General features: G+C 37.0%; 2 protein-coding genes across 2 annotated transcripts in view; one reads left to right on the top strand and one right to left on the bottom strand.

Annotated features, from left to right (window-relative positions):
- Positions 1–1718: 1718 nt before the first annotated feature.
- Positions 1719–25692, bottom strand: part of LOC118764038 — a 53454-nt gene continuing 29480 nt past the window's right edge. The window contains exons 4-5 of the mRNA XM_036504313.1: positions 3331–3448; positions 1719–2415 (exon numbers count right to left, since the gene is read on the bottom strand). Of these exons, the coding sequence (XP_036360206.1) occupies positions 2010–2415; positions 3331–3448 (524 nt within the window). The 3' untranslated portion in view covers positions 1719–2009. The remainder of the gene's footprint in view (positions 2416–3330; positions 3449–25692) is intronic.
- On the top strand, positions 5213–25468 carry LOC115232612. The gene is made up of 13 exons (XM_029802601.2): positions 5213–5375; positions 6613–6760; positions 8648–8778; positions 12614–12749; positions 13998–14093; positions 15532–15656; positions 16169–16266; positions 17156–17240; positions 18102–18173; positions 24169–24273; positions 24369–24521; positions 25110–25205; positions 25298–25468. The coding sequence occupies exons 1-13, from the start codon at positions 5226–5228 to the stop codon at positions 25343–25345; spliced, it is 1443 nt and encodes a 480-aa protein (XP_029658461.1). The 5' UTR covers positions 5213–5225; the 3' UTR covers positions 25346–25468.

The raw sequence follows: 25692 nt of genomic DNA on the forward strand, positions 1-25692 counted from the left end.
GAGAAAATATGATATTGCTATGGGCTCGCTCTAGGCAAGAAGTTGAGCATTTTTTTGCCCATGAAACTATATGGACCCTAAGTAAGGCATGTGTAAAATTTGAATGAAATTGGTTGTGTAGTTCTCAAGTTTAGGGAATCGTAGTGGAGAAGATATGATATTGCTGTGGGCTCGCCCTAGGCAAAAAGTTAAAATTTTTTGCCGATGACACACCACCCCGGACCATAAGTAAGGCATGTGTAAAATTTGAATGAAATTGGTTGTGTAGTTCTCAAGTTTTAGGGAAACACACAGACAGATTGACAGACAGACAGACACACATTCTCAGTTTTATATGTATAAAGATTAGGGAGTATATCCAAACTTACAGGGAAAAATTAGATTTATTTTGTATTTTATGTGTAGATGTATATATATAGATGTACATGTAATATGTACACATATATATACACATATATACATGCACTAGCACTATGACCCGGCAACGACGGGTCTTTAATGCTAGTATTATAATAATAATAATGATAATAATAATAATAATAATAATAATATATATATATATATAATATATATTTACATGTATATATATGGATGCATATATATTCATGTATATGTATACATGTATTTCTATACATATAGATGTATATGTATACATGTATATATATATATATATATTATATATATATATATATATATATATATATAATATATATATATAGATGTACATGTAATATGTACACATATATATGCACATATATACATGCATACTTATATACACCCATACACACACACATACATGTGTGCAGGTGTGGCTGTTTGACAACAAACTTCGTTCCAAAACACATGGTCCTGGGTTCAGTCCCACTGTGTGGTGACTTGGCATGTGTCTTCTGCTATAGCCTCAGACCAACCAAAGCCTTGTCAGTGGATTTTATAGACAGAAACTGAAAGAAACCAATCGTATATATATATTTATGTATATATGTAAGTCTATGTGTGTGTCTTTGTGTTTCTCCCTCATCACTGCTTCACAAATGCTGTTCGTATATTTTGAGCCCCGTAACTTACTGGTTTCACAAGAAGAAACTGATAGAATAAGTACCAAGCTTATCAAAATAAAAAAAAAACCATAGGCAGTATCCCATATTTTTGTTTGCCCACACAATTTATCTTTGTGTGTGTATATATATATATATATATATATATATATATATATATATATATATATATATATGTATATATGTATATATGGATTTCGTAGCCAGAAACTTAAAGAAATCAATCGTATATATATGTATGTATATATCTTAGTGTATGTGTATGATAATAAAAAGTCTGAAAGTACATCTGCAATCAAATAACTTTACTCAACACTTTGCAACTGAATCAGTGGAAGTAAAGATGCCTCCCGTTTACTCGACAATTTATGCAGCACATTGCAGAAATCACAATCTAAGTGTATGTCAAAGCAAACTCTTACACTGTTGTACCATTGAATTACAAATAATGCTCATCTTCTATGCTCGGGTGACCCTACAGCTTCCAAGAGTACAACTGTATTCGTCTTTGCTTAGATGAAATTTTATAAATATTACTTCATTTGTATCTAATATCTATGGTTAAAATTTCATTAATAGCAAAATTATATGAATTGTCATGGGGGTTATGGCCCTTATGCATAGAATATAATTTCCAAATTTCCTAAAGATCCGTTCAGTACTTTTGACTTAGTTTTGGATCATAAAAAATGACTAAAATTTGGGGGTTAAGGCCCCCATTAGGGTGTCTTAGAATCCTCATGTGAAGTGGAAACTTTGGGAATACTTCTTGATGTTCCGGGTTCGTAAGCTTGCTGGGCTACCCAGTAAATCTTCATAGTCATTTCTCAAAAATACTGGAATTCATTTCACTAACCACGAGAGAATGAAAGCAAAGTAGACCACATCAGAGAAACATTAAAGAAAAGACAGCCGGGAAAATTTCTGTTATTTTTATAACTCTTAAAATTATTAAAATTCCATATCATAAACCACAATTCCTGATGACTGATAACCTATTTGTTCATGGACACTAATAGAAAGAATATTTTCTGGTTGAATTTTGACACTTGGCGTTATTCCTGCTTCAATATACTTAGCTGATAACATAGAGATCAGCGCTTTTGTGCAGCCGCGTCCGCGATAATTAGCATTGACATGCAGATACCCGATGGTTCCACAATCGGTCCCCAATCCATAAGCAACTACTTTCTCAATGGAATTACACAAACACACATTTGGGAACGTGTTTATAAGAACATTGATATATTCCTTAGTACTGTCCACTTGTTCGGTTGAAGATTGTTCCCAGGTGTCTGCGATATCGTCCAAATGTTCTGTGGTAAGGATTCCTACGTTCAGATTTGTTGGTGCTACACTGCAAAAGAAAAGACTTGAGCATTAACGACACTTCTATTATGATCTTCGTTACTTTATAATTATCATCAATGAATATCTCATTAGGATTTATAATTATCATGAATAAGTACCACGTTAAAAATGACAGTAAAATAAGATATATTCGCATTAGGAGATAACTAACGCCTTCACAACTGGTTTACGCACATACTAACACCTTCACAATGTCTAAGGTGTGTTTATTTGAGAAATGATTTGACTTGATATTTTAAGTCGCATCTGAAACAATTAGGTCAATGAGGAGCCATGAACACATGCATAAACAAGTTTGTGTGGCTGTAGGTGCGATTGTGTGGTTATTAGTTTAGTTGTAAGGTCGCTGGCTTGGCTCTGGTTGAATGCAGGGTTTGCGTAGTCGCAAATCTCTCATGTACTGCTTCCAAGTTCCACATCGTAGTACAGTGTCTCACTTGACGGACTAAAGCACATGATGGTCTGGTGTTGACACTGCATCACCGGACGAGCTATGGCAACGGCCAGGGCGGAGGAGTCTTAATGGGACCAACAACTAGGTGTCCGTGACTGGATGCGACCCACACTATACTTCTTCGACATCGGCTAGCAGTCAAAAGAGACAGCTCCACTTACAGTGTCTTTCATAGATGGAAGTGCTTGGGCTTCAGGTTAGCACCCCGTCCTCGTTGAAATCTCATACTATGAAAATAGTTCGAAGTGGAAACTCTGACTACCTCATGTGTCTCCCGACCTTGGGGCACCTGAGTCTAAAGTCTTAATCACAGGTAGTTCCGTGTTGTATAAAAGCCAACTAAAGAAATAACACAGTTACATTGATTCTTTCTTTAGGCAATGGTTATATGCAAATATTTCTTCTCCCAAAGGAATCAAATGAAATCAAAATATAATTTTTAGTTACCTGCTTTGAAGGGAATTTTCGTCTAAATGATACAAGTTGTACATCTCGCATTTTTTAACAAATTTGTCTTTAGATTTCATATATTCTTCTACAACAGTTTTTCTTTCAGAGAGAATGGCTGAATTGAGAGAGAGATAGAAGAAAAGGTGACACCGCATTAGTAATTCTACATTTCCCTCCTTTCACGATAAATATTTATAGTATATGATATAATACTATACACATGCACGTATATACGAGAGGGTGCTGAAAAGTTCCTGGATTTAAGAGTAACGCGAAAAGGTAGAGCTGTTACCTTTACAGGGGAAGAAGGACAACTGTTAAGGAGAAGATATGCAAAAAATCATGATGGTATACTATATTTTTATTTTTATTTTTGCAGATTTAACGTATGATTGCAGGTCCCACAGTGGATTTGGGTAAAACTGAAGCACATCGTGTTATGAAGTTCTTCTTTTTGTAAAGCAAAGTAGCTGCGGAAAACCATGGCGAGATAAAGGAAATTTTGAAAGCTGACTGCCCATCTTACTCCACAGTAAAACTCTGGGTGCCAATGTTTCGGACTGGTAATTTCGAGGCCACAGATGAATCCAGGTCAGGACAATCAACTTCCCCGACTACGGAGGACAAAGCCGACTCTGTGCACGTCATCATGCTCGAGGACCGCCGGATTTCAACTAAAGTCATAGCTGAAACTATGGGGATTTTGTGCGAAAGAATTGGTCACATCATCCATAAAATTCTGGACATGAGAAAGCTTTCAACGCAATGGGTGCCGAAATACCTGAACGCAGATCAGACGCGTTTTAGAGTGACGACATCAAAGGCGATTCTGGATCGGTTACAACAGGCGAAGCTGATTTTATGGCAAGCTTAATCCCCCTGGATGAAAGCAGGTTTCACCATTGTGACCCTCAGACTAAGCAGCAATCAATGGAAGGACGAAACAGCGGTTCAATGCGTCTCAAGAAGTTTCGGACCTAGAAGTTAGCCAAAAAGGTTCTGGCTTCAGTGTTCTGGGAGAAAGACGGGATACTCCTCATAAAATACATACCAAATGGTCGCACCATCAATGCAGAATACCACATGTCTCTTTTAGACGAACTGTGTGATGCTTTGGAGCAGAAACACTGAACCGTTCCAAAGTGATAAAAGTGAGACTAAATTCTTTTCAAAACAGACCAAAATCGAAACCGGATTGCAGGTTATGCCTCGAAGTAACTTACCGTTTATTCCGTGACGTTCACCGTAATTTTTTAAATAAAGAACAAAAAAAAAAGTTTTTTAAATTATAAGTTTTTTTTCCTATTAGATGCGTCTCTGGTATATTTCCCACTGAATTCCTTGTCTAGAGAATTACAGTCATACTCACTCCAGTCTTTTATGGTTTACTTTTATCTTTCACAGTGATTAGATTGCGGCCATGCTAGAGCACTGCTTTTAATGATGTAGTCAAACAAATAATTTAAAACAGAGTAGTTTTTGCGCCAGTCTTTTTTTGGGTGTTGGTTCTGAATCGCTAAGTTATGGGAAAAGGACGTCAATAAAACCACTACTGGTTGTCAAGTTGTGCTCTCTCTCTCTCTCACGTACACACACACACATGCACGCGCGACAGGCTTGTTTCAGTTTCCTTCTGCGAAATTCACCCACAATGCTTTAGTTGGGTTATAGTAGAAGACATTTGCCCATGCTGCCGTACAGCGAGACTGAACCTGAAACCACTTGATTGGGAAGCAAGTTCGTTAATCACACAACCTATGCCTATGAATAAAGTGTAAAAGAAATCCTGCAAATTTGCATACAGGCAAGCAATATTTAATAAATATAGATACGGAGCGGCGGTTTGGATTTTTATTGTGGAAATTTGCAGAATGGGTAACCGACAGTCATCCATGCCGGTGAGACGACGTCACCCATCTGGTTCTGAGATTAGATCAGGATTTTCATCCCTAAAACGTATCACAGGAAAAAACTATTATTTTGAAAATTTAGTTCTTGAAGGGAACAATGTAAAGAGCCTGGCTTATGTAGGGGCTTTAAAGGTAAGTAATTTGCTTTTTATTTTCCCTTTTGGTTACGAATAGTTTATATTTTTATTAACGATAAAGGTTGAAAGACAGATGGGATAGCACAAGATGTGGGGGGAATTCGCCAACGAATGATAAACGGAATATTTACAAATTTAGAATAAAAATAACGATGAGGAAGTGAGGGACGGATGTGACCCCACAAACCACTTTCCACCGCTGGACCTTTTCAGTACTTTTATGTCATCCCTTAAGTAGACACCTTCACTTTCAACATGCATGCCACTTTCATTTTGGTTTCGAATGTGAACAAACAGAATCTTCGAAGTCACCGTCACCAGTCTTCTTGTAAAAGTATAATTATGTACTCTACGAAAAAGTGAGTAATTCTTCAGTTTAAATGTAAAATTGTTTTTTTTTTATTAAGATAGTTTGACATAAAGCTTGCAGAATCGTTAGCATGCCGGGCGAAATGCTTAGTGGCATTTCGTCTCTCTTTATGTTCTGAGTTCAAATTCCGACGAGGTCGACTTTGCCTTTCATCCTTTCAGGATCGATAAATTGAGCACCAGTTGCGTGCTGGAGTCAATCTAATCGACTTGCCCCCTCCCCCAAATTTCGGGCCTTGTGCCTAGAGCAGAAAAGAATATTATATCTCAGCATGAGACGTCAAACTGGCAGAATCGTTAGCATACCGGGCAAAATGCTTAGCGGCATTTCGTCTGTGTTTACGTTTTGAGTTCAATGCCATTTGGAGCCGACTTTGCATTTCATCGTTTTGGGGTCGATAAACTGTCTCAGTTGAGAATTGGGGTAGCTGTACTTGACTTAATCCCTCCCCTTGTATTGCTGGTCTTGTGCCAATTTTTGAAGCCAATTACACAACACAATATAAGGCAGCGAGTTCGGAATATCGTAAAGGAGCTGGACAAAATGTTTGGCATTTTCCCTGAGTCTTTATGTTCCAAGTTCAAATTCTGCAGAGGTGAATCTTGCCTTTCATTGTCTTGGAATCGATGAAATAAGTAACAGCCGAGTACTGGGATGGATTAAATTGACTACTTCCTCTCAAAATCACTGAACTTGTGTCGAAAGTAAAAAGAATTATGACTCGACATAAATATAAATCCATTTGTATGCGAGTTTCAACTGCTTCCCATTATTTCTACCCATCTAAAGGAGTCAGTTCCTCTTTAAATATTTTGAATTGACACTTATCTAAATTGCTCTACCTCAGTATTTTTATCAATAGGTGCTGGACAAAGTTGGAATCTTAAGGAAACTGAAAAGATTCGCTGGTGTAGGAACTAGTGGTGTCATAGCTTCTCTATTAGCTGCCGATTTTGATTGCGATACAGTCCAGAGGTTGTTGAACGAGCATATTGATAATTTGCTATTTGGTAAGACTTTAAATCATAAACATTTTTGTACCCTGTTGCAATTTGTTTTTTAAACTAATTTGGATCTTTTCGGTTTGAACAGCAGTTTTAAAAAATAATTTCCACGTAACTAAACACTTTAAAACTTCCTATCCTGGTAGAATGTGTTTCTAAAACGTCTTTTTCTCTTGGCTTTATTGAGAAAATTCTATAGTTTGTAAGATATTTGGGTTTTTTTTCTTCAATTTCTGCTATTTCAACCAATCAATGACGTCTATTGAGGTAAAAAAACATTGTGCCGTATGAATATGTCCCTCGTTTAAGAAACAGATTGGGTTTATTTACATTTGTGAAGAAAAAAAGATACCCGTCCCCCTAACCCTAACACAGATTGAAATGCAATAGATCGATACTAGGGTTATAATTATGGGCGACAATTTCATATGACATCGCTAGAAAATAACTGCCGTTCAAACCGAAAAGATCCACTAATTTTAGTGCGTTATTCTCTTTTTTCTCTTTTACTTGTTTCAGTCATTTGACTTCGGCCATGCTGGAGCACCGCCTTTAGTCGAACAAATCGGCCCCAGGACTTATTCTTTGTAAGCCTAGTACTTATTCGATCGGTCTTTTGCTGAACCGCTAAGTTACGGGGACGTAAACACACCACCATCGGTCGTCAAGCGATGCTGGGGGGGGGCTACTTTTATTCATTTCATTTGCCATAGAGGCAGTACAGAAATGAGTAGCTTTGCGGGCTGGACGAGACATTGATGAGGCGAATGATAATAATACAAGATAAGGATGGGAGAAGACAGAAAGCGCCCGCCGACCCTCTGCTTCTCTATAACATTGTTCTTTTAATAAGACACATCTTGAGGTAATAACCCTCTTACAATTTAAATATTTTACAATTTCTTTGGACTAACAAGTACATTACAACTAAGAACACTACACACGCGCCTATCCTTACTTGATAAATATTATAAACCAGGTCACGCCAAGTTTAATACGATGAATTATTTACTGAAAATAGTTAGCTGTGCTTCTACTACTAATCAAAAGTTAAGCTATTTATATCCACGTATACAGACGGTAACTTAACCGAGTCGTGTGAGAGCAAAGGTTTCCTTGTTTCAGTTCTGTGCGATTTGAGTTCAAATACCACTGAGGTCAGGTTTGTGTTTTACCATTTCGGAGCAGTTACAGAAACAGTTAGGCACAAGAATCAGTTTTTTTATTCTTTCTCTTTGTTAGACGGACTTTCTATTTCTGACAAAAAAAAAGTGTTCGTATATAAAGGTAAATGTGCTCCGCCAGGTTTAAAATCCCTTAACACATGCGGTACGTAACTGTATCTTGACGTGCTAGTATTTTTTCTGCGTGAAGCCTATTTGGGTCTTTTCGGTTTGAACGGCAGTTTTTTCTAGCGGTGTCATATGAAATTGTCACCCATAATTATGACCATAGTATCGATCTATTGCATTTCAATCTGTTTTAGGGTTAGGTTAGGTTAGGGGTGGGGGGAAGGGTATCTTTTTGGTCTTCAGAAATGTAAATAAACCCAATCTGTTTCTTAAACGAGGGACATATTCATATGGCACAGAATGTTTTCACCTCAATAGACGTCATTGATTGGTTGAAATTGCTGAAACTGAAGAAAAAAAAGAACCCAACAAATATCTTACAAACTATAGAATTTTCACAATAAAGCCAAGAGAAAAAGATGTTTTATAAACACATTCTACCAGTATACGAAGTTTAAGCGTTTAGTGACGTGGACATTATAAAAACAAAAACTGCCGTTCAAACCGAAAAGATCCGCCTATTTTGCTATACACCATTTACAAATATGATATGTATTTGCATCTTAATTGAAAACTTATGAAGGCAGTTATTTCTCTTTAGATAATCAATGTGATGTACTTGCAAAGGATGTAATGGAAAAGTTAGGTCGTAATTCGGGAAGGAAGTTTTTGGAATGGTTTGGCAACATCTTAAGGATTAAATTTGGCAATGCTGACATCACCTTTAGCCAGGTAAGTCTATCTGATATTTTCGCCACAGTTTCTCTTCGTCGTTAGTGTTTAAAAGTGAGTTTGTCATAGCTGTGCATTCTGATGTTATATTCTCTAGGCATGACTGTGTGGTACACTTGAATACCTCCATTTAAGCGCTCGTGTGCATTCCCATTGAATCCCCCCATTTGAGTGCTCAAATGCACTCCGATTAAGATCGCTTTTTCATTCGCAAAATGTGCTCCTTTTAATTTTGCTGAGATTCCTTTCAATTTTGGTGTATCGATACAACTGTGAATTTTGATCATATTCAACCAATCTCATGAACTAAAGAATCTGATGTTTGGAATTTTTTAGCCAATCAACGGATAGTTAGATATTAACAGCTTGTTATCATGACAGAAAATTTGGCCAATAGGCTATAAATACAGTTTAAAAAATTTTTTTTAAAGATTTTTAAACCGTTTTTCCTCCAATTTTTTTTTGTCCACAACATCATACCATCATAACAATTAGTCCGGGAAGGTATATTATTACAGCTGATTTTCACATTTTTTTTTACTGTCTTTTAAAAAATGCATATTTTGCAAATGAAAAAAATGTAGATCCAAGATCTCTCCACTTGAACACACACTCGTGGCACTCCGTCGGTTACGACGAGGAGGGTTCCAGTTGATCCGATCAACGAACAGCCTGCTCGTGAAATTAACACGTGAGTGGCTGAGCATTCTACAGACACGTGTACCCTTAACGTAGTTCTCGGGGAGATTCCACGTGACACAGGATTTGACAAGGCTGGGCCTTTGAAATACAGGTAAAACAAAAACAAGAAGTTGTGGTGAAAGAGTATCGCAGGTTTCGCCTCCCTCCCGCCTGCCGGAGCTTTAGGTGTTTTCAACAAACTCTCTCAACGCCCTGTCTGGGAATCGAAACCGCGAGTCTGCTGTTCTAACCATTGTGCCTCCACTGGATACACATTAACAGAAAAAAAAAAAGAAAACACGTTCTCTTTCTCTCTCTCTCGCTCACACAATCTAAGAAAAATGTGATTAAAAAACCCCCCAAAAAACTTAGATGTACGGCTCTCGCTCTCTCCCTTTCTCAGAGACCCTCATTCCTTCCATGCGAAGGAAAGACGGAAGTTCGACCAATACTTACTTTCTCTTTTCTAACGAAAATAAACTGACTAGAAGAACTACAAACATACTCTCTTGCCTAACTTAAATAACTAAAGGCAGTACTCACTCGCCGGCTGGCTACACTATAACATACGCACCACACCAGGCCATCAAAACAAGAGCGTAAGACACTAACTACAACATACAACTGTCTCTCTGTCTCTCTATCGCTCTGTCTCTCTATCGCTCTGTCTCTCTATCGCTCTGTCTCTCTATCGCTCTGTCTCTCTATCGCTCTGTCTCTCTATCGCTCTGTCACTTTCTCGCTCTCGCTCACACATGTTAACAAATATTTACATGCTCACACACACACACACACACACACACACCACACACACACACACACACAATCTAAGAAAAATGTGAAAATGTGATTAAAAAAAAAACTTACATGTACGGCCCTCGCTCTCTCCCTTTCTCAGAGACACTCATTCCTTCCATGCGAAGGAAAGACTGAAGTTCGACCGATACTTACTTTCTCTTTTCTAACGAAAATAAACTGACTAGAAGAACTACAAACATACTCTCTTGCCTAACTTAAATAACTAAAGACAGTACTCACTCGCCGGCTGGCTACACTATCACATACGCACCACACCAGGCCATCAAAACAAAAGAGTAATACACTAACTAACTCTGTGTGTGTGTGACCCCCTTCGGTTAGACACTGATCATGGGCTTGCACCTAGCATTACCATCTGAGGCACAAGTCTGGGCAAGGTTGTTTTTATGGAAGACCAGCAGTCGCCCATGCATACCAGCCTCCCCTCTCCACACCACCAGTGTTATCCAAGGGAAAGGCAAAAGCCGATACAGCTTGGCACCTGTGACGTCGCAACTCATTTCTACAGCTGAGTGAACTGGAGCAACGTGAAATAAAGCGTCTTGCTCAAGAACACAACACGCAGCCCGGTCCGGGATTGGAGCTCACAACCTCACGATCGTAAGCTCGACGCTCTAACTACAACATAACATATCAGCACATTGTACTACACCACATCAGGCCAGCAGAAGAAAAGAGAAACTAACACGAAAACTTATTCACTATCACATACGCACCACGCCATTTCCAGTTTGCTATTACCCCTTCCTTTCTTATTCATATGTTGTGACGGAGGAAAACACGAGCATTATTATAGAAGTTTGTTATGCAGAGCACTCTCTCGACCCTTCGACATATTAGGGTCTAGGAAAACAGCAAATTCACACCTTCCCCACGTCTGTGGAAAAATGGCTATTACCCAATGGTCAGTCTGCATGCTAGATCAAAGCTGAAGGCCTCCAGTAACTTTCTGTCCCCGTTGCTCCTTTCCATATAGCTACTGGACTCAAGAAAGTGTGATGGGGTCTTAGTATGCTACGTAACCAAATATTATTGTAGGCATGGTTTGTACAGACCCAGTTCCGATATCTGATCCTTCAAACTTGTATTGATCTGGTGCAACAATTACAACGAGGAAAGGTTTGTATGGAGTTCGCTTCACTTAGATGAGCAGCGAAAGAGCTAAAAGCTGAATGGCCTCTTCCGCTTTGGGTCGATTGGAGTGTTTCTGAGCGACCTATTTCTGGATTCAATTACGTGATATGCTAGTTAACTCCGCAAATAAAACAAACATGGGAACAATGGTGGTTCAGAGATGGTTCTACGCTCCTGGAAACTCTGCAAGTTCCAAGCTAAGTCCTCACTCTCTCATTCATTATATACCGTAAATCCTCGAGTATAATCCGCATTCCACCTCACCCCAAATTTAAGGGTCAAATTCCCTAGTGCGTACTATATACGAGGCTAAAAATGAAAAATATTTTCTAAGCAATGTCCGAGTCTCTATTTTCATGTGAAAACTACTCCAGATGCTGTGATACATTTTGTGATGTCGGGCGCAAAAATACCTTAAGCAGTGAAGTAATAAAATAATCACCCATAGCTTGCGGTAAGCATCATTTGTTAAAATAAAAGTATTCAAAACACACAATAATATGTAACAAAATTTGCAAACATATTTACATTCCCATATAACGGTTAAGAACATTACGATTATTGTATTACGCATGCACGGAGGCATTTGTTCGACTAAGTGCTGCTGGCTTAATTACGCACGACTCACGTTAGAGAAGGTTTAGGTTTTTCAGAGGTACAGCCCCCTAAAAATCCCCTGCGTATTATACTCAAGGGCGGACAATACTCGAGGCTAAACCTGAAAGCAGTGAAGTAATAAAAAAATCATCCATAGCTTGCGGTAAGCATCATTTATTAAAACAAAAATATTCAAAACACACAGTAACATGTAACAAAAACAATTTGCAAACATATTTTCATTCCCATATAACAGTTAAGAACATCACCATTATTGTATTACGCATGCACGGAAGTGTTTGCTCGACTAAGTGCTGCTGGCTTAATTACGCACGACTCCAGTTAGAGAAGGGGTGCGTATTATACACAAGGTTTGTTTTTCAGAGGTACAGCCCCCTAAAAATCCCTGCGTATTATACTCAAGGGCGGACTATTCTCGAGGATTTACGGTAGTGTTTGTCTGTGTGTGTGCGCGCGCGCTTGTGAGTATATACGCATATGTTCGTGATAAATATTTGACACATAGTGGATATAGTGTGTGAACACACACACACATATATAATATAAACATTTATTACACAAAGTGGATTATTTGACCTGACAGCTATATGACCAGACTGGCAAAGAGCTCTGTATTGTTGTGATGAATCTTAGCCGGAGGTGCGAAGAATATTTTCATGTGAAAACTACTCCAGATGCAGTAATACGCCGTGCAGTTCTCATGACCATATCATTTCCAGGTATCTTGCATTTTAATCTCCGATAATGATCAATACTTTTCTGTTTCTAATCTTCTATCGAATTTCAGTTTCCAGCCTGTAACTGTACTAACGTGTGTAGATTGTATAGTTTCAATACGCTTTAAATTATGAACAGAAGCTATGTTAGCACCTCGACATATATATTTGTATATACTATAGTGTGAATAACTAGTTAATCATTCGTATAACTGTTCGAAGTAAAGTTCGTTATACGAGTCAACGGAGCCTCTACTTCGTAATTTTAGCCATAAAAAAAATTGCCAAATTCCGCTCAAACCACACTTTATAGTCATCACAGAGAAAAGCTCTTGGTACTTAGCTCAAGAATACATGAGCTTGCTCTATCAAGAGCTGGTTAAGAAGTAAAAGAACTGTTTAGTTTAAGCTGAGACCAGTGAAAGACAAAACAGATAACCACGAATACTTAGCCATTTTTCTAATTGCTGGTAACTCTTGGCATTCACATAGTTATAATACAGTTTTACAAATTCTGTTGTCTGGGGAGAGTCATTCTCTTTTAGTGCCTTATTTTTTAACACACTCACCGGTAAAATTTCCACTTATTTCTTATTTTTATTTTCTAAAATTTTCGTTGCGTCTTGCAACCTTTTCAATAGTCTTGACTCTCGTATAAAGAATCTTGCAAACCAAATCCCAAAACGAAATAGTTTTACAAATATTTTTTGTAATGCCAAGAAAATATGGCGTTCGAACAACTGAATAGACTTAGCGGAATTACGGGGCAGAGGTTAGCGGCAAATACCTTTTTATAATTCCAGTGAAACTATAATACGATATATTTTATATGTAATGAAGCATAATGTCCGGCGGTGTCAGGTGATTTAATTTTCTATTGGGTTATAACTCTATAGAAGTCATACGGAGAATTTCCTAACATTCGTGTAGTATTATCAATTTCAGTCTGCAAAATATAGCTACAAGATTGTATCAGTATGTATTCTCAGCATTATACAATTGTGAATTCACAACTTAAGGCAAGTAAGGAGTATTCTTCAAATCACTGGGACGTAATGGCTACACCTACAAGTCAACTCTGATATAGAATATGGTAAATAACATAGTACGTGATATATGTATTATTATATGTGCTTGTCATACAATTGGTTATTATTACCTGTCAGTTTATGGATGGATATCATTTTAGTTGCCGTGTGTGGTTTTGACACCGTTGTTGTGCCTAATATTGTTTTATAAACCAATTTTCAGGTATGTTTCAGCCAGTCAAGTACCATGTCGACGGGCAAGAATCGTATTACTTAGATGGTGGAATAATTTGCAATTATCCTATTAATTGCTTCGATGGTGGGTATGCAAATTCTTTATTGTTATTACTATTTTGAGGGCAGAGGTAGATCCTTAAATCTATAGGGATCCTAATTTCGATAACGAATAATTTGGTGTGAATGTCTTTTTCTCTCTGTATAAACATATGACCGAGGGACATCATCTGCACGAAAATGAAAGAAGCAACAGCATACTGTTGAGTAAATCTTCAAATCTTTCCCAGTATTGCTATGTAAACATTGCGATGATGTTTTAAATTTCCCCGACATCTGACTTCACATATTTAATCCGTATTGAGTGTTCTGTTAGAAGCGCAAAACCTGAAATTTTGTGGAGAGGGTTACATGAATCCCAGTGCTCGACTGATATATATAATCGACTAAAAATAAAGTACATGTATTCTCTCATTGGTTCGTTCGTCACTGACATGAGATAACACTTTACACTCAATTGTGAACCACGTTACACTTATCACGGATTGATAAGAGATAATGCGAGTTGTTGATTAACCGAAGATTCTGCTTGTACCTCAATCGTCCACAATGCTCAGTTAACAAGAATGTACTGATTATCGCGACTTGTGACGCCGCGTATTTTCTGACAGATTTTCGTACTTATTGATCTGAAGCCATTGAGCAGAGAATACTCTGTACAGGGGGCAAAAAGGAACATACGAGATAGAGGGAGCTTCGCTGCTGTATGCTGTGAGTTTAGTGTCTATGAATCAACCATTCTTTCTATATATCAAGTGCGTGGAGAAATCCCGGTGATTAAACTAGGAAAGACGAACTGAGGGAGATTTAATATTCTTGTAAAAATGCGAGATGTGAGCTGTATTTATAAACTATTCCCAGATGAGACAGATGATTGAAATGATTTCAGGTAGAATGAAATCATTAACTTCGCGGCAGATATCAGGCAACAGATTCCATTAAATCGACGAGTCTCACACGAAGGAAAAAGACATGAAAATCATTTCGTCAGCTGTCTGTCCAAATAAAATTATTTCACTCCCCTTGCGTTAATTTCCAACTTTGCGATTCTTTTATTTTGCGATTTGGAGTTGCTACTTGTCTAAATTTAAAGTTAAAGGTTTGAATAAATCCGTTTACTTAGAATTAAAGCTTCATTTATTTTATACTTAGACATTAAACAGTAACAAACTCAATGAGACGAGAAGGAAAACTTACTAGGCGTTATATCGTTATGCCTAGAATCGATGCACTCTACCAGCTTTTTTTGTTTTTACTCGGAATCTGTAGAACAAGCCACACGAAATCTTTGTTAGACTATCGTAAGGAGTGGTTATTTTGTAATGGGTTACAGTCGTTTAACATATTGTAATAGTCACATACGTACAGTATGTAATATTTGTAGTGTGGTGAGGATAATTAACAATTGCATTTAATGGAGATGAAATGGTTTAAATACTTATGAAAAACCATTTTATATTCAGGTTGGTGGCTGTCGATGGAATCAAAGAACAACTTTGTGGATCAGTGTTGCTCTGCGGCTGATATTACAACTTTTTACAAAGGACGTTTCTTAGGCAAGAACTACGCCACACTAGGAATACTATTGGTGAGTTACTTTATATAATTAAAGCAAAACATTTGCTTCGATTTTTACACTTTAGATTACATTATCTTCGTTTTGAGTTCATATCTTGCCAATGTCAGTTTATTTTTCTAGTAGTTCTCAACTGAAGGCGAAATAGATTTATAGCTATAAATCTATGTACCATAAAATATATAGATTTCTATATTTATAGATAAGGATTTATACTTATACAGATTTGTATAATTCCCTAAAGATATATTTATACTTGTTTGTAATACCTATATAGAAAGGTAAAAATACTTATACTATTGGTAGCCGTGAACAATAATGATTACACTAATACAAATATCACTAATACAAACTACTTAAAAGTATTAGTTTGTTAGTATTTGACCGGAATTAAGTAATTATTTGTTTAGAAGAGGTTTAACATTTCAGGCAGATCCTCTTATTTGATTTACGAGTGGCAGATATTGGAGCAACAGACATCACTAAAGATAAATAAATGAAATAGAACTTTAAATCTGTTTCAGTATGACAACTCTCATTATACGGAAGAGTACTGTATTGTTAAGCAACAACTAAACATGGCTAAGGCGAATTCATTGATACCCAACACGAAGCTTGGCAGGTATTTAATTACTAAACAATTTCCTAATCGTTTATATGTAGTTTGGAAATGGCCGACTGGTAGTGAAGGAATTCGCTTCATAACTCTTTGGTTTCGTGTTTGTATCCGCAGCATCTTTGGGAAATGGCTTCTATATCCTCGGAGCAACGAAAGCTTTATTATGGTAATTTGGAAGGCTGAAACTTAGGCTCAGTTGAAGAGACTATTTGTGGATGGTAGAATAATCGGTCTCTCTTGGATTTAAATAACGCTGACTCCTACAGAGTCCCAGGGCCCCGAGAAACAAAGTTCCGACCCGAGGAGAATTCCTTCCACCAATTATGATGCTGTAAAGGCCTCGACACTGTCATTGTTTTCTCTAAGACTTTAAAAAAACAAATCTCCTTAAATCAACTCCTTTTTACGATAGATTTAATCAGCTTTATACTTTAAAAAATTTACAATTATTTTTCATCTGGATTGAATTGTAAAAAAGAATTAACTGAAAGTTGTGTTAAGATAATTATGGCAAATAACTTAGTTTCAACAAACTCCGCCGCACCTACTTTCAACAAATTCGTAATAACTCCGCCGTCCTCGTAAGCACTGACACCCATTCTGTGACTATGGTTTTCAAAACGAACAAAAGCTTACTTTTGAAAGGCATATTGGTTAAATTGTAGCTGGCTGTGCATTAGTATTATCTGAAGATTTCATCATTACCATTCTAACTTTATATAGCTCAGATTTTGTCAAACCTTTTTTTTTTTTCAGATTCTTTTAAATCACTCGAAACACAAAATCAGGTTGTGGCTATAATTTTAATTTCTCTTCTATTAAGCTAATCTCTACTGAACTAATTAAAACTCTTTGTAAATTGATATTTACCTAAGTTCAAATTTCTTGGCAGACAATTTAAAGATGCTTCAGAGATATCGATGTTACAAATGGATGTGTTTGAACGGTTTTCTGACAGCAACGAACAATTTTGCATGGTAAGTTGTCTACTTTTGTCAGGTGACTGGCATGTTACCTAACAGTAACTAGGATTATTAGTTTCTACTAAGAAATTGTACTAGGAGTTAAGACCATCATAGTTATGGTTAAGCAAAATGAAAGCATCTAAAATCATTTTCTTGATCTAACATTAGTTTATGCATGCATCCATATTCTCACCCCAAATTTCCTTAAGGGTTGTGAGGGTAGACTTCAGATCTCCCCCATAAGGCCTTATGAGAAACAACCTTCATTACACTTTGTGGCTGGATTCCCTATCGTTACAAACTGAGATTATGGATAATATCCAATCACCTCGTTCTTAGTTTATCCTTTAGGTCTCTCGTCGATTGGTTCTGCTTGGAAACTCCGTTTTGTAACTCAAGTCCGTTTTACCGGAGCTATGATCTCTCACTGCGGAGAAGTAGAGGTTCAATCTGGAGAAACTCCTTAATCTTGGAGCTACAGACCTAGATGAGTAGTTACCGGCTGAATTTGAATCGGAAGACAGTGTCAGAAAAAGTGCTGATGGGCACTTTGTTCGACGTACTAACGAATCTGCTAGTTCGCTACTTCATGTTTATAAGATCTTGCTGGACTAAATCCTTACCACATTATGCTTACACTCAGGAGGATAAAATTAGAAAGCTTTTCATTGCAGATCACTTTAAGAAATCTGTCCAAATCTGTTTTCATATATTTTAATACACCACAACGAATGGCCTCCTTTGATCAAAATCCTTTGCAATATATTTTAAAACTGAATTAAGAATAGACTTCAGATTTTAAGTAACTGTAGCTTCCATAAAATTACATCCGTGTTATTGGGTATAATACAAATGGCAGCCGTTTTGTTGCAGTTGTTGGACAGCTTGAAAGATTGCGATGATGCTGTGGAAATAAATACATTGGCAAAAGTATTAAGCAGCAATGTAAGTAAAACCGTTAGATTCATCTTTCTTTACTCATCCCTGCAGTACACAATATTTTGACTTGGTTGTGATGTAAATAGTTGCATCTGAGATCCATATGGAAAAAGATCTGATCAGCTGCGAAGTTCAACTATTTCCGAAAACCATAGACTGCACTGCTAAAGGATCGCTCACCAACACTCGTCAAGCATTAGCCCTACTTCCTGTCAGTCCTGAACCAGCATGTGATGTACTGAATGTTGCATGTCCTTTATACTTACTGTCCTTACTATCTTAACTGTCTAACTATGTACCAAACCGTTTTCCAAGAGTTGGAGCATGTTGTTCCTCCGCTCATCTTAAGAATGAACAGTTAATGTTCAGTTTCATGCTTTATCACAAGCTTGGACAGACGTAAAATATTCACTGCCATTGTCAAATTAGAAGTAGAAATCAGTACTTTGACGCAAAAAGCTCTGTTTGTCTATCAAACTTCATTGAAAGCATTAATCAACTTGTCGAAGGAATAGACTATTGACGAAGGTGCAACGCCATGGGTTCGCAGTCGTAAGGACATGGTTACTAAGCGAACATTTTTATGCACACAGCCGCCATGCCCGCGTCTATATAACTGATATTTTACAATAACACGCAATGTGTGACTCCCTGGTCAGGCAGATGGAGAGAAGAGTAAAACAACAAACGGAGTGGGTGACCATCATAAACTCTGAAGGCAGGCGAATAGCATTCAAAGATTTTTCTCGCGAGTCATTGGTATCTCTACTAAATTGGAGGAAGCTGCTTATTAATTAGGTATACACAATTACTAAAAGTACTACGAGCAATTATTTCATGGTTGACCCGTCTGAGAACATTTTTATAAATTCATGTTCTAAGAAATTTCCTGTAATTTCGATTTCTGAAGTTTCTTGAATGTTTAAATTCCAATTTCTCGCAAATTTAAATATTCATGCGTCCAATTCACAAATTTAAATATTCATTGCATTCACTGCAGAGTAATACATTCTCATTTGCAAAGTCTCTCAATTTCTCTTACAAGTTTTCATTCGCTATTTGGGAAACCGTCAGCTTATTCTATTAATGTATACGTAATAAATTATTATCTTAACGTATACGCAATTTATTATTTATCGAATGAAAATTTTTAAAATACTCGTATAATTTTTGAGCGCGTGATAGCTATAAGAGCCTAGAAAGTTGGGTAATTACTATTAGACGAGGAGAAAAAAAGTTACCGACAAGTACTCGAAACTTGCACCTTGTTCAGTTTCTAAACACTCTGTACCACTAAGCCAATATATACACAAACAAGTTGCACGAGCGACTTCAACAGTGACACACTCTCGCGAACACACATAGATACACTTACACACAAATGAAAGGCAATGAATGTGTGTTTGCTGTTCATTGACAAAATTTCGTGCTGCATTACTTCTGCGAAGTTTTGTCAGTGAACAGGTTTCGAAGCGAAGAAAATATTTCGAGACAAATGAAATTTTAATGTTGAAGTGAAACTGGTACTACTTAAAAACAGGTGTTACGTCCAAAATATTTTAAATGTACGTTGTATGGAAGTGTAATGACACGCTAACTAGCCCTACCCTAAAACTGACCGTCCCCTTCATGTCGTTACGTAGATGCATCGGGACCTCTTTATTTAAGTAGTGCAGTGAAACTAACGGTTTTTGTGTGTTCTTGAATGGCATACAAACACCTACGCTGTAATTTTTGTCTCAGCACATGATCTCGGATCAAGTCACTTGCTATTCAAGTACATCTCCGTAATTTTAAAAACAAATCACTGTGGTTAAATACCAGCAATGACCTCAGTCTCTCCAATATTTTGATTTCTGAAAAGAAACACTCGGAGGTAGGGAGTGAGGTTGCAAAAAAAAATTCATTGCTTAAATTTTCTTTATAGCATATTAATGTATTTATGGGGGAAAAATATTGAAAAACATCAATGCATGCGAGAGTGATAAAGAAACGAGGACGGTTGTCTTTAGATATGCTAGAAACAACAGCCAAATCGCCCTTAAGTCACTCACTTTTCCGTCTGAAAATATTAACAATTAAAAAAAAAAATTACTGAAAATGCTCTTCCCATAGTTTTGCACTATATATATATATATATATATATATATATATATATATATATATATATATATATGATTTTGTTTTTACTCTCTTTTATTTGTCATTTGACTGCGGCCATGCTGGAGCACCACCTTTAATCGAGTAACTCGACCCCGGGACTTCTTTGTAAGCCCAGTACTTATTCTATCGGTCTTTTTTGCCGAACCGCTAATTTACGGGGACATAAACACACCAGCATCGGTTGTCAAGCAATGCTAGGGACACACACACAATAAATATATATATATATATATATATATATATATATATATATATATATATATATACACACGACGGGCTTCTTTCAGTTTCCGTCTACCAAATCCACTCACAAGGCTTTGGTCGGCCCGAAGCTATAGCAGGAAAAGACACTTGCCCAAGGTGCCACGCAGTGGGACTGAACCCGGAACCATGTGGTTGGTAAAGAAGTTACTTACCACACAGCCACTCCTGCGTGTATATATATATATATATATATATGTATATGTATATATATATATATATATATATATATATATATATATATATCTTATTATAAAAGGCAGATTTTATCTGCCTCCCTTTGTATCTTATAGAAATCTACAATATAGGATTTCTTCAATTACAATTTACCTAGCATTTTTAAGAGTAGAATGCATCGGGTCGTGCCAGGTTCACTTTTTAAAATTTCAACCCCAATTAAGCAAAATTTACAGAAAACTCACATTGTGGTGTATATGTCAAATGTTTTTCTTAGTGTGGCTTACACCACACGCAAACGCACACACACACAAACGGAGCGAATTGTTTCACTGACGCTATCACCCTTCTCCTCCTTTGTCTTTGCAAGTTGGCAGCTATTTAAGTGAAAACAGTGAATCCGACAGCGATTAAGAAAATGAATTGGTACCTGAATGGAGTGAAAATTTAAAAACTGTTTCTTTCGGTGAGTTTTCTGAAGAAACTGCACCAAGCCACAGACTTTCCCAGAAGAGTAAAGCCTTAAACTATTTCTATTTACTTTTTCGAATGAGCCCATTTGAAATCATTACGGCAGAAACGAAACGTTACGCTAAACGTAAACAAAACGAAAGAAAGGATAGTTTATTTCCCACAACCTTAAATGAAATTAAGGCCTATTTTGCCATAAATATTATGGGTATCAGAAAGTTACCCAGAATAACAAATTCTATCGTAAAATTTTGTTGTATACCCAATTGAATATTAGCTAATAACCCATTTTCTATAGCGATGTTTGAACAAAATTTTAATAATTTTATATTTTGTTGAATTTAACTGTATCTACCTGCAATTAGAGTTACTTTGTGACAAAACTTATAGTATAGAATTGGTTGAGGACATTTCATTAAATTATCTTCCAAAATTCACGTTAATATATTGATAAATAAAAAAGTTATTGTTGTTTAATGAAACCAGACTAAATTTATGATTGTTAGAAATTAATTGAAACACATTTTGGTCAGAAATATAGTAACGAAAGGGTTAAGAAAAACCAAAAAATATTTTATTCTTTATAAATGTTGTGTTCAAAATAACATTTTCTTTTAAGAATGTGTATATAACTACGTGACTTATATCTTTATATATAAGAGTGAAGTTGTGTGTCTGTCTCCTACGATTTAGATTCCTAACTACTCCCACATTTTGCGGTGCAGTGTAACCAAAACCGGGTATCTTATAGTCGTGAGTCATATCGAGCCCTTCTGGGTATTAGCGCGCGTCTACGATGAGTCTACGATTTAAAAAAATTTACCATATTTTTCCATTTTAATGCATTTTTCGCTATTATATAAGGGAAGTAACTCTCTAAAAATATCTACGATGTGTCAACGATTTAGAAAGAAATTTACCTTAATTTTTTTTCCATTTTTAATGCATTTTTTGGCTATAACTCTCTAAAAATGCTTATATAGTTATTTCCCTTACAAACCCGAGCAACGCCGGGCGATACTGCTAGTATATATATATATATGGCCAAAACAGGTCTGGAGAGGAATGCGGGAGGGTGTGTAAAAAAGAAAAAGGCGTTTACAAAACTTTTTTCAAAGATAGTTCCCATCATTTCGAAGGCTGTGGTTTAAAAAAAGAGGAAAATCTCCGAAAGAATTTTCCCCACAAATTTCTTTATAATCGTAATCTATGCCGTTTGAAAGGATTTGTATAAATTTTCATTAAAAGATACCTATCTCGAAAGTTATGAGGGGAAAAAATTCAGATCGGGTGAATTTTCAAAAACTCCTCTCTCCAACCGCTCGCAAAAATTCTTTCTCATAAATTCCTATATATTCTGAAGCCACAACATCTAAGCGGTATTTGTAGAAAATTTTGTCAATAAGTAACTATTTTCTGGAGATCATGAGGCAACAAAGCCGGGGGCATATACATCTGTACTAATGCCCTTTTATTTATACAAATTTTTCATTTCGTTTTTATTTCATTCATTGTTTGCAACGTTCTCTCTCCCTCTCCCTCCCCTCCTCCTCTCTCTCTCTCTCTCTCTCTCTCTCTCTCTCTCTCACTCTCTCACACACACACACACCTCTTTCTCTCTCTCTCTGTTGGTCTCTCTTATACACACATACTGTTTTCAAACTGTTTACATATTGATAAGTATATTTTATATATATTGCTTCAGTCATTTGATTGCGGCCATGCTGGAGCACCGCCTTTACTCGAACAAATCGAGCCCCAAGACTTAAGCCAAGTACTTACACTACCGGTCTCTTTTGCCGGACCGCTAAGTTGGGGGACGGAGACAAACCAGCATCGGTTGTCAGGCGATGGTTGGGGGATAAACTCGCTTTATATATATGATAGCCTTGTTTCCGTCTACCAAATCCAATCAGTCAGCCTGAGGCTATAGAAGACACTTGCCCAAGGTGCCACGCAATGGGACTGAATCCGAAACCACATACACTCCTGCGCCTATATATATGTGCCACCAAAACAGTGGCTCGTGAGCAGCGCACTGCAAGTGCAGATAAGACGATAGGAGACCAAAGCTAGGCTGAAAATTAGTGCTGAGGATACAGAAGCAAATGAGTTTACTGCGAGAAGACAATCCCAAGAGGCACAAGCAAAGTGTCCAAAAATCAAATTCCCTTCAGCAAGCAGTGAAGGGGCCTGGGAGATAATTGACAAAGAAATCTGCAAGGCTTTGTACAAGAACCTAGAAGTTTGTGGTGAAGTAATGTATAGTATTTGAAAAGAGCACTTTAGTATTAAAGAGATCAAGCAAACAGCCAGAAAGAAAAAGCAGCTAAGGAAGTTGGAGTCCATAAGATATAGGAAGAAATGCTTGAAGAAACAGTTGCGGACCTCGAGTCCCGAGGAGAAGGACAGTCTGAAGATTTGGAAAGACCTCAAAGAAAAGCACAGCACCCACAGCAGAACACAACTCTGATAACCAAACACAACTCTGATAACCAAACACAACTCTGATAACCAAACACAACTCTGATAACCAAACACAACTCTGATAACCAAACACAACTCTGATAACCAAACACAACTCTGATAACCAAACACAACTCTGATAACCAAACACAACTCTGATAACCAAACACAACTCTGATAACCAACACAACTCTGATAACCAAACACAACTCTGATAACCAAACAACTCTGATAACCAAACACAACTCTGATAACCAAACACAACTCTGATAACCAAACACAACTCTGATAACCAAACACAACTCTGATAACCAAACACAACTCTGATAACCAAACACAACTCTGATAACCAAACACAACTCTGATAACCAAACAACTCTGATAACCGAGTTCTTACGGATTCATTTTCCTGTCCAAATCAATCTCCCATTTTTATTAGTTTCCTAAATGTCTTTTGTCTTAGGAATGTTTGAGTGCCACGGAAAAAGAAGTCCTGTTTGGAACTGCGATGATCAGTGAAGCCGAGTGCGCTGAATTCTTAAATAAGATAAGTAATGGAAATGATATGGTGAGTAACGTTCTATGACGTTATATTCGATAACTTATGTTTTGTAATCAATTCAAGCATATAAGTTCAATTGATTGGTGCAATTTCTTTTCAAGTTGGCCGTCTCAGATATGGAGAATCTCTTGGAGAGTAAAAACTGGGCGCTATACAGCCAATGCTTATGCAGTGAAAAGATTGAAATAACCAACCACTTTTGTTACTGGGGAGTTATAGCGAATGTTTTACACAGCGGTACCAGTAAAGTCTTGGTAAGTAACGAGACATATAGTTCATTGTCACTTTAGCGTGAAGTCTCTCACCTTAATCGTAACCCTGAATAAGTTATTTCATAGCTTTCACTACATCTATTGCGTTAGGCCTCAGCTTTAATTCTCGACGCTTATTTGCCGCAAGGATTTGTTTAGAAATGCTTTATCGTTTGTAGATATTTAACTTGAAAATTTGGCCAGGAATTGCTCTATGAAATGATTATTGTTGAGGCGGATCATCTGTTACATCGGATTTGTATCATAAACTTAGATTTACATAACTTAGAACTGTATGTGTGGAGGTGCGTGACTCAGTGGTTAGGACGTTGCCCCACTGTTCGTAAGATTGTTTCGATTGCTGGGCGATGCGTTGCGTCGTTGAACGAAACACTTCGTTCTACGTTGCTCGTCGAACAAAAGTGAGTAATCCTGCGATGGACCAGCGTCCCGTCCAAGAGGGGAATATGTACACCACAATCTGGCGAACTGGTCTTATGAGCCCTTGGCTTGCGAAGGACCTGTGATCTCTATTTTGTTTTTGATATATGTGTGTATTTTAGGAACTAGTTTGCTTAATTTTTCTTGCAGAAGGACAATCTTGATAGGACTGTTGGTGTATACACTGGATATATCGACAACAGCACACTTCATCTCGAAGAAGCTGACGAATGTTATCTCATTCAGGTGAATATGAATTTCACAAATTTTACTCATTGCTCGACATTTATACACTGTCTAAATGCTTGAATTATTTTGTATATTTAATATATGTATAGCAAGGATGGAACTGTACTGTGTCTTATCTGCGGCAACTTACCATGTGAACCGAACGTACTGAAGTGAATCGAAAACCGGCTGATTAATTAACAAGGAATGTCTCAATAATTGTAAAATATATAAATAAACTGAGTTTCTTGAGAAAGTATTTTCGTACTTTGTACTTCGGAAGAGACCTTATGCTAATAATGAACACACACATTGGTTCTATTTCACTTCATTTGTTTATTAACCAATCAACTGATCGTTTGCTGAATCGAACAATAAGGTTTGTCTGTCTTATCGTCACCATGCAACCTTATCAATGCTTCGGGTTTGGCTTAATTTATGGATTTATGATTTTATAGGGATGCATATCGTAATTTTCTAGTTTGTTGACTCGAAAACTTATTTA

Source organism: Octopus sinensis, linkage group LG1 (genome assembly GCF_006345805.1).
Source record: "Octopus sinensis linkage group LG1, ASM634580v1, whole genome shotgun sequence".
Taxonomy (NCBI): domain Eukaryota; kingdom Metazoa; phylum Mollusca; class Cephalopoda; order Octopoda; family Octopodidae; genus Octopus; species Octopus sinensis.

Bases quoted from the DNA above. Each gene is read 5' to 3' on its own strand.
- LOC115232612 (XM_029802601.2), top strand. From the start codon at position 5,226: ATGCCGGTGAGACGACGTCACCCATCTGGTTCTGAGATTAGATCAGGA. The intron at 17,241-18,101 runs GTAAGTTGTCTA...GTTTTGTTGCAG, and splicing joins GCAACGAACAATTTTGCATG to TTGTTGGACAGCTTGAAAGA. The intron at 24,274-24,368 runs GTGAGTAACGTT...TTTCTTTTCAAG, and splicing joins TAAGTAATGGAAATGATATG to TTGGCCGTCTCAGATATGGA.